Source organism: Leuciscus leuciscus (genome assembly GCF_965113295.1).
Source record: "Leuciscus leuciscus genome assembly, chromosome: 2".
Lineage (NCBI taxonomy): Eukaryota > Metazoa > Chordata > Actinopteri > Cypriniformes > Leuciscidae > Leuciscus > Leuciscus leuciscus.
The window spans coordinates 41,393,400-41,403,106 of record NC_138726.1 but is presented as its reverse complement, the minus strand read 5'-3'; the positions used below and the strand labels follow the sequence as shown (position 1 = coordinate 41,403,106).

The 9,707-nt window shown below is 48.5% G+C and overlaps 1 protein-coding gene across 2 annotated transcripts in view; it reads right to left on the bottom strand.

Moving 5' to 3' along the window:
• The window catches only part of adam10a (ADAM metallopeptidase domain 10a), a 78,625-nt gene extending 70,040 nt beyond the window's left edge, over positions 1 to 8,585 (bottom strand). The window contains exon 1 of one of the 2 annotated variants that reach the window (XM_082156127.1): positions 8,405 to 8,585. In XM_082156127.1, the coding sequence (XP_082012253.1) occupies positions 8,405 to 8,471 (67 nt within the window). In that variant the 5' untranslated portion in view covers positions 8,472 to 8,585. The remainder of the gene's footprint in view (positions 1 to 8,404) is intronic. The other variant, XM_082156128.1, reaches the window with a different exon arrangement.
• Positions 8,586 to 9,707: the final 1,122 nt, after the last annotated feature.

Below are 9,707 nucleotides of genomic sequence, written 5' to 3'. Positions count from 1 at the left end.
ATATTTGTTACCTTCAGTCTTAATTCACAATATGTAAAAAAATAAATAAATAAAAACTCAAATTGCTGATGGAAAACAGCTCACTAATGTTGATGTTGCAGGCACACAATAACATGTTTGAGTTGATATCTGAGCAAAAAGGGATGTCAGCATAGCTTTTTATGCAATTGTTTTCACAGCTGGCTAACAAAAGCAACAAAGAGCAATGTCAAAATGGATACTACTAAACATTTAAAGGTAGGGTAGGCAATTTCGGAGAGGCTAGCAATAGCAAGCTAGCTTTGAAAGCATGAGATCCCACCCTCCCTTCAGCACTACCCAAAGCCACGCCTCCTGCAAAGTGTCATGAGAGACAGTGTTAAATTACCTCGTCTCTCAAAGCACATAACATAACATAACAATAATAATGAACGTAAACAACTAGTAGAGCTCTTACTTTTACCACCTGTGCTGCAGTGTTGACATAGAAACGCATTGTCTGAACGACACAGGTTGCCATCTTGTAATTATTTTTACGACCTAGCATGAACGCAGCATAAGCTTATAGTTTTGGTTCTGTAGGTTCTGCTGTTTGTTTGCGGCACTCAGTGACTGTCTGTCCACAACTCTGCATAGCTTTACGGATCTCGCCGATGACTTGTGATGTCTGCGTGAGCAGCAAATACGTATGCTGACAGGCAGGTAGGAGATTGTATCATTGCATTCGGAGCATTTTTTGGTCCTGAGACTTCCACAGAAGTGTACACGTTTTAATATTTAGACCACTTCTATTATTGATTGCTATCAGGATGTGAAGAGTTTCAACAGTATAACAAAAATAGTTTATAAAATAAATTGCCTACCCTACCCTTATACACAGTGATGTGGCCCGAATATAGAGGTTAATTAAACTTTTTTTATGATTCATCTAAAATGGCTTGAAAATACACTTGAGAATGCAGCTTTCCTTTTTTCCACATACATGAATAAATACATTTTTCATGGGAGATGTAAGAAAACTGCATATCTCTAAGATCACAGAGCATGTGAAACACCATCGGGATCTAGGCAATTAGTGACAACAAAGGGGAATATTGCAGACGTGTATGTCTTTAGCCCAGTTAAAACTAAATGAACTAACTAAATGAACAGCAAATACATTAGAAAACATAAAATCCCATAGCAACAAACTCAGTTGAACCAAAACAGATCCCAAAACAAAATAAAACTGCCCAGCATTCCATCCTGATAAATCAGGCTATTACTACATACACTTAAAAGATTAGATCACTCAAGTCCAGAATTCAAATTTCCTGATAATTTACCCACCCCCATGTCATCCAAGATGTTCATGTCTTCCTTTCTTCAATCGAAAAGAAATTAAGGTTTTTGAGGAAAACATTCCAGGATTTTTCTCCATATAGTGGACTTTAACAGGGACCAACAGGTTGAAGGTCCAAATTGTGACCCAGTGTTTACAAAGCGAACATGCAAACACTAAGTCAAACGCCCTTTACAAAAAAAGGTAAAATAACGATATGACAATTTTGAAGTTGGAGGAGAAAATGAGATTGAGTTTTTCCCACTTCCGCCTACTACGAGTGACCTTTCGACCCGATGGTCCCTGATGAAGTACACTATATGGAGAAAAACGTCTCCGGTTACTTTCGTAACCTCGGTTCCCTGAAAGGCAAGGAACGAGACATTACGGATGTCGTATATGGGAACTCCTCTCATCCTTCACTTCCGCTGAAATCTTATAGGCTAACGCCAGCAGAGCTGGCCAATTGACGCAAATATGCAAATACTGAAACACCGTTGCAGTTATAATGCAAGTGCAGCGCCAATTCCCTTCAGAATCGAACAACGCTAAATAATAGCGAACACGGCGGCGAGCGTAATGTCTCGTTCCTTGCCTTTCAGGGAACCGAGGTTACGAAAGTAACCGGAGACGTTCCCTATCAAGGCTACGGAACTCGACATTACGGATGTCGTATATGGGAACTGTATAGAATCCCGCCGTGGCAGCAACTATTGAACAGACCCAATACAAACCTCGCCCCCAGAGTGCAAGCGCCTGATAGGCCGAGATTGACAAATAGCGAACCTCTAACCTCTGATAGGTCCAAAGGGACCAATCACAAGCTTACCAACACTATATGGAATTTGCATATCCCGAGCAGTATATCTGGGGGATGGTTGCACTGTAGACCAACAGGGCAACAACAACAGAGAAAGCCAACGCATAGCGGTGACAATAGTACAACACACAAATAGCACACAGAACAACTCATGAGCAAAGCGCAGAGCAGCTCTCTTAATGCTGTGTAAGCGATCAACTCACCGAAAGCACTCGAGACGCTACAGAGGGTAAATCCAACTTGTAAAATCTGGCGAACGTGTTCTGAGAAGACCAGCCAGCCGCAAGACATAAATCCTGAATAGACATACCCTTAGTCCAAGCCCACGAGGAGGCAATCGCCCTAGTCGAATGGGCCTTGATGTTCAGGGGACATTCCTGTCCCAGGCAATCATAAGCCAAAACAATAGCGTCCACGATCCAGTGAGCAAGCCTCTGTTTTGAGACCCCCCGTCCCTTGTTGCATCCACCAAAGCACACAAACAGCTGGTCCGATTGTCGAAACGCTGCCGAGCGAGAAATGTATTCTCGGAGCGCTCTGACTGGGCAAATAGCACTCTGAGCATCCGAACCCTGAGAGGTTGATGGCTCAGCGGACAGGGCAGGCAGAGAAACAATCTGCGCTCTGAACGGGGTATTGAGCGACTTAGGAACGTAACCCGGCCTCGGTCTGAGAGTAACATTACAGTTTCCCGGTCCAAAGCGAATACAATCTTCACTTACAGAGAAAGCCTGTAAATCCCCAACCCGCTTCGCCGAGGCGAGAGCGAGAAGCAGAGCCGTTTTAATCGATAGTTCCTTAATGGCAATCGAGGCCAGGGGCTCGAAAGGCGGTCGTGACAAAGCCTCCAAGACCAAAGCTAAATCCCACGGCGGCACAGAAGGCGGCCGTGCAGGGCACAATCTCCTAGCTCCCTTGAGGAACCGTGTCACCGACGCATGTCTACCGATAGACTGCCCGTCAACAGGGGGGTGAAACGCGGCAATAGCGGCCACATAAACCTTCAGAGTGGATGGCAGGCTCCCTTCGTCCATCCTATACTGAAGGAAGCGTAGAATATCCGACACAGAACAGTCCGCTGGGTCTATGCCGACATCCTGACACCATTTAGAGAAAACACCCCACTTCAGAGCATACAGGCGCCTGGTGGACGGAGCTCGCGCCTCCGCGATGGTATTCAAAACCCGCGAGTGCAGCGCGTCCCGCCCGCTCAGCGACCCTGTAGCGGCCACACATGGAGGCTCCACAGCGCGGGGCTGGGATGCCAGATCGTTCCGCTCGCCTGAGACAGAAGGTCCTTCCTGAGCGGAATCTCCCATGGCTGCCCTGCTAGTAACTCTACCAGATCCGCGAACCAGGGCTGATTCGGCCAGTTCGGGGCTACCAGAGTCACCGCCGCCTTCTCCTCCCTGATTTTGCACAACACCATGGGCAAAATTTTCACCGGAGGAAAAGCATAGAGACAGACTCTCGGCCATCGCGCAGTCAGCGCGTCCACCTCCCGGGGGGAACGGGACAGCGAGAAGAACATCTGACAGTGCGCGTTCTCGCTCGTTGCAAAGAGGTCGACCTCCGCCCTGCCGAAACGATTCCATATCAGCTGAACCGTCCCGGGGTGAAGCCTCCACTCCCCCTGGGGAATCCCGCTTCTCGAGAGCATATCCGCCCCGCGATTTAGAACACCGGGGATGTGCGCCGCTCTCACCGAGAGGAAAAACCGGTCCGCCCATAGCAGAAGGGATTCCGCCTGCCTGAATAGGGCTTTTGAATGTACACCGCCTTGGCGATTTATGTACGAGACCACGGAAGTGTTGTCTGTCCGAATCAACACATGCCGCTGCTCCAGCTGAGACCGGAAGGTTTTTAGAGCTAGAGAGACCGCTTCTAGTTCCAAGCGATTTATGTGCCACTCCATCTGCTTCTCTGACCACCGACCCGAGGCGGGCTTGCCCAAGCAGACCGCTCCCCATCCGGTGGATGAAGCGTCCGTCAGGACCTCCACTCGCCGCGTCACTAAGCCCATAGGGACACCTGAGCTGAAGAGATCTGGGTTCCTCCACGGGGCCAGGGCGCGGGCGCATCCGCTGGTGACCATAACGCGCCTGTGGCCAGAATACCACGCACTCGGGGGAACGCGCGCTTTCAGCCAGAGTTGAAGCGGTCTCATATGCAGCAGCCCCAGATGACACACCGAGGAAGCCGCTGCCATCCGTCCCAGTAGCCTCTGAAACTCTTTTAGCGGGACGAGCCTGCCAGGTCTGAAGAGACTGAGAGAAGAACTCAGAGCCTCCGCTCGCTCGGGGGAGAGGCGCGCTCTCATTCTCACCGAATCCAAGCACACTCCCAGGAATGTTATCGTCCGGCTCGGTGTGAGCACACTTTTCTGGACGTTCACCCTCAACCCGAGCATCTCCAAGTGTCGAAGGAGGGTATTCACGTGGCTGACCAGCGTTTCTCTCGACTGAGCGAGAACTAGCCAGTCGTCCAGATAGTTCAAGACGCGCATTCCGCTCGATCTGAGGGGTGAGAGTGCCGCGTCTACACATTTTGAAAACGTTCGGGGGGCTAGGGCCAGTCCAAACGGAAGCACCGTATATTGGTACGCCGAATCCTCGAACGCAAACCTCAGGAATCGTCTGTGACGCTTCACTATCTTAAAGTGAAAGTAAGCGTCCTTTAAATCCACTGAAGCGAACCAGTCCCCGGGGCGAATTTGCGCCAGGATTTGCTTCAGTGTTGTCATCCTGAAGGCGCGCTTGTGAAGCGCTCTGTTGACAGGTCTCAGATCCAGAATGGGGCGGAGACCCCCTCCCTTCTTCGGCACAACGAAGTAGCGGCTGTAGAACCCGCTGTCCCGCTCGCTCGGGGGAACTGGTTCTATAGCCTTCTTCTCGAGCAAGCTGCACACTTCCTGCCTCAGCACATGAGCGTTTTGGGGCAAAGTTAATGACTGAATTACGCCGCGAAAGCGGGGTGGTCTGCGTTTGAACTGAAGTGTGTACCCGCGCCGAATTATATTCAACACCCACGGCGAAATGCCCGGAATAGCTTCCCACGCTGCCTGGAAACGACTGAGCGTGGGCTGATCTAAACCTGCGGTCATCGCCGCTGCGGTCATGGCCGCTATGTGAGTGCTGGGGGTAGTTATTGACCGTGACTCTGCGCTGCTCGAGGGCAGGGCGGGTAACACAGTGTGTGGTGCAAGAGGAGAAAAAAGCTCTGTTTGTGAAGTAGTGATTTGCTTTATTTGAACAACATTCACAACATTTGCAAACACAGAACAACTGCACGCGTCGCTCGCAGAACTCTGAGGGACGAAGTGCACTAGAGCGCGCCGCTTGAACGCGGGGCCGGCCTGACGCTCTTTCCTCCTCTTGCCCGAGCGGTCAGGACGACTGCTTGGGCCTGGCAGGGGACGCGGTGGGCTTTCTGCGCGGGCTCCTCTGCGTCCTCCTGTTACCTGCCCCTTGCCACTGACCGCTGCGGCCCTTACGGGCATCCTGTCCCGGGCGGGGTGCTGCCTGTCTTCTGGCCGCAGCCTGGGGTTGGCGGCCTGAGGCTGAGGACGAACGAGAGCGCGGCTGCGGCGGCGGCGGCGGCGGCGCCCTTCGCGGAATGACGTGGCTCATAGCCTTGGCCTTTTTCTGCGTCTCAGAGTAACGCTCGGTTACTTTCTCCATGGCGTCTCCGAACAGGCCTGCAGGGGAAATGGGCGCATTCAGGAGCGTCTTCCTGTCGGCTTCCTGCACGTCTGACAGGGTGAGCCACAGATGCCTGTGGAGGACCACGAGGAAGCCCATAGAACGGCCGATCGCCTGGGCCGAGCGCTTCGTGGCCAGGAGCGCGAGGTCCGTGGCCGAACGGAGATCTCGGATGGCGTCAGCGTCAAGAGAGGCGGCGCCATCCAGAGACTTCAGCTGCTTTGCCTGGAGCACTTGGAGAAGGGCCATAGCATGCAGCGCGGATACCGCCTCCCCCGCGGCACCGAAGGCTTTGTTGGCCTGGTGGGCCGTAAATCTGCAGGCTCGGGACGGCAGGCTGCGGTCCGAGCCCAGGGCGGGAGCCGACGGGCAGAGATGAGCGGCGACGGTCTCCTCGACGGGGGGGATGGTGAGGTAGCCGTGGTCCCCCGCCTCGTCCACGGGGGCAAACATAGCCTGGGTGGAAGTGAGGGTGCGCGCCGATTGCGGGGCCGCCCACGACTTCACCACGTGCTCATGCACGTCGGGAAAAAAACGGTGTTCCCCTTTTCGAAGCGGCCTGACGGCGGCTCGATTGTAGGAACCACGTATCCAATTTGCTCTTTGATGGTTCATCAGGAGCTTTCCAGTCGAGGTCCAGCTCCTCGACGGCCTTAGAGAGGACGCGGAAGAGCTCGTCCTGCAGGTCCGCAGGGGTGTCCTGCTCCGCGGCCGCCAGCGGTGCGGCCTGCTCTGCACCCCAGTCGTTCTCGGAAGCCGACAGCGACATGGAGTCGTCCCCCTCACTCACCCCGAAGGAAACGAAGTCAGCGACGTCGTGAGGGGGATGAAAGGTGGGGTCGGGGAAGCTCACCGGGGAGCGAACCTCGACTCTGCGGTTGGGGGGGGCTACCAGCGGCTCAGAGGCGGCGGTAGGCCCAATCCCCGCTGCTGCGCGAGCTTCCTCCCTCCTGGCTCTGAGGGCTCGAAGGGATAAATCCGCGCAGTGGTCGCAGGACCCTCCGTCCCCGAGGGCTGACTCAGCATGGGCCAGCCCCAAGCACGCGATGCAGAACAGGTGCGTGTCGGTGGGGGCGATGGGGCCCGAGCATAAGTTGCAAGTAGTTGCCATCGGATGCAGGAGACAGTGCGAGTATCTCCGACGCAACTTCAACGACGGCGAATAATCCAAGTTTGTAGTATCAGCTTTCTAGCACACGATTTAAGCGTGAAGAGAGAGATTCTGGAGGGAATTGGCGCTGCACTTGCATTATAACTGCAACGGTGTTTCAGTATTTGCATATTTGCGTCAATTGGCCAGCTCTGCTGGCGTTAGCCTATAAGATTTCAGCGGAAGTGAAGGATGAGAGGAGTTCCCATATACGACATCCGTAATGTCGAGTTCCGTAGCCTTGATAGGGAACCCTGGAATGTTTTCCTCAAAAACCTAAATATCTTTTTGACTGAAGATAGAAAGACATGAACATCTTGGATGACATGGGGGCAAGTAAATAATCAGGAAATTTTAACTCTGGAGTGAATTAATCTTTTAAACACACTTCTTCAGAATTAGTTATCTTCAGCAGCCCTAGAAAGCCTGGTTGTGAAGAAATGTCTGACAACTAAAATAGGAGGAAACAGAGAGATAACATTCAATAGCACTCATCTGATATCATCATTTCCAGTCTGACAGCAAGGGCACGGTATGTTTCAGCAGAAATCTGAACTTTACCTTATGGAAACGTGTGGTGAAATTCATTCTTTGAAGAGTCTGCAGTAGCTCTGTTGTCTGACCACACACAGCCATGCTTATCCAGCTAGCTAAAGGGATACTTACAACAGATTGTTCTATTGTTGGTAAACAATGTCTATTATAGTTAGATACTAGTACAGACTAATCCCAACCCAAACTCTAATCGTGGACTTAATACACTGTAGAACGTAAAGGTTGTTTTTATTTTATTTTTTACTTTTTTATATATATCTTTTTCCTTAAATTCTCGTAAAATCTCACACATACGTTTGTAAAACATAAGTTAACTAGACAAGTACCAGCACTGAGGTGACCTCGTCTCGAGTGAAAATGATAACAGGAAAGGTGTGTATATGACGTTAGTCTTTCATTTCGCACTCTGTTTTTTTGTTTGTTTTCTTCTGACTGACATTGAGCACTCGACAACGCACTTCTGAAATAACAAACCAAGGCGGCAAACAGAACAGAAACGTATAAACTGAACGAATTCATCATCTGTCTCCATTCTGATTAACGTTACTCTAATGTGAATGAATACACTCGCCAAGTTAGCTAGCTGGGTTCCCATTGACAGACAGCTAGCTAGGACATTTATTGTCATTCTTCTAAAATATCCCAATCAAAGTCATTTTGAAAACTCCTCACCACACTGTCTAATATAAAATGCTGGTATGCGAAAAAACCTGAAATTCCACGTGTTTAACACTAAAAGTTGCCCATTGTAAGTGTTTAGTTTCACTTCCGCACTCACGCTCAGTCTCTCTATGCTCACCCCTCCCATATAGCACTTCAGCTAAAGCACAATCCGATTAACCGTCACTTTTTCCAGAACTAAAGCAAAACACACTTACCTTTGGTGTTGCTTAAGCAGTATAACAACATCAAGAGTTTGAACAAAACCATATCGAGTAAATTCATCGCTCGCACATTGACACCGAGACTGGTTTGATTGTTAGTTTTGCGGGTCTTAAAGGCGCAGTCACCCTCGGTGAGTGTTTGTGTATGTGTGACGGATGCTGCTGCTGTGCGGCCTCGGCTCCGGGCTTGTCTCTAACGGCCTGACGTCAGGCGCAGGCAGAGCGTAAACCACGCCCACTCGAGGACATGAAAGGATGTCTACATGAACGCTTTTGTACTGAGACTTTGTAGAACATAATGGAATAAATTATATTGGAGGAGAATGACAGCTATTTTAAACTATAATTAATATTAGTTGTGGTTCTTTGAGATCCTTATGCTAAATACTTATACCGACTGTTTGTATGTATACATTTTGGTATAGTGTAGGCTATGTTAATAACCTAAATACATTATAAAAACATAATTAAAGACTGTTTTTATAAAAAAATATATTACAAAAAAATTATAACAAATTATAAATAGACTGAACCAATCCCTAACAGAAACATTTTGTTTTTGTTTGTTTGTTTTTTGTTTTTGGTTGGTTGGTTTTTTGAATATACATAGCCTATACTTCATTTTACATATCTTTTTTAAAAACCAGAACCTCCCTAAATTGAGGTTTTATCAGATTAAACTCACTTCTGGGGACAAATTTGTCCACAAATAACAGTTAAATCGGTATACATTACAATACATACACGTTATAGGTGCGAATAATGATTATTTGGAAACGATATCTAGCTCAACGCTGCCATCCTGCGGTGGATAGAACCATATCTAGATGGGTTTGATGTTGAATATACTGCTTGATGTCAAATCAAATTTCCATGAAAGACACAGACGTACAATCTTTCACACGTGACCACGGTATATATGTGGTGAGGAAAAATTCTAAATCCATGAAAGATTACATTAATCCATCACGTGTAGATTAACTTTATGTGACAGTTATCAGGAAGAAATCTTTTTTATATAGGCCTATTTTATCATGTTTTTAACATAATATAGTATACAAAATAAATTATACGCACAAATCAATAACAACAAAACAAACTAACAAAATAAAACCAATTAAAGAACAAAAAGTGGGCTAACATAAGCAAGGCAGAGACTTTAAAAAATGTAACAGCGAGTACTTTACATAATGGTACATTATAGAGGAAATCCATAAAGGGCTGCCGACGATGTGAACCATAGCTCTAAACATATAATTATTTTCTTTTCTTTTTTTACCTTGAATTTTGGAGTAAT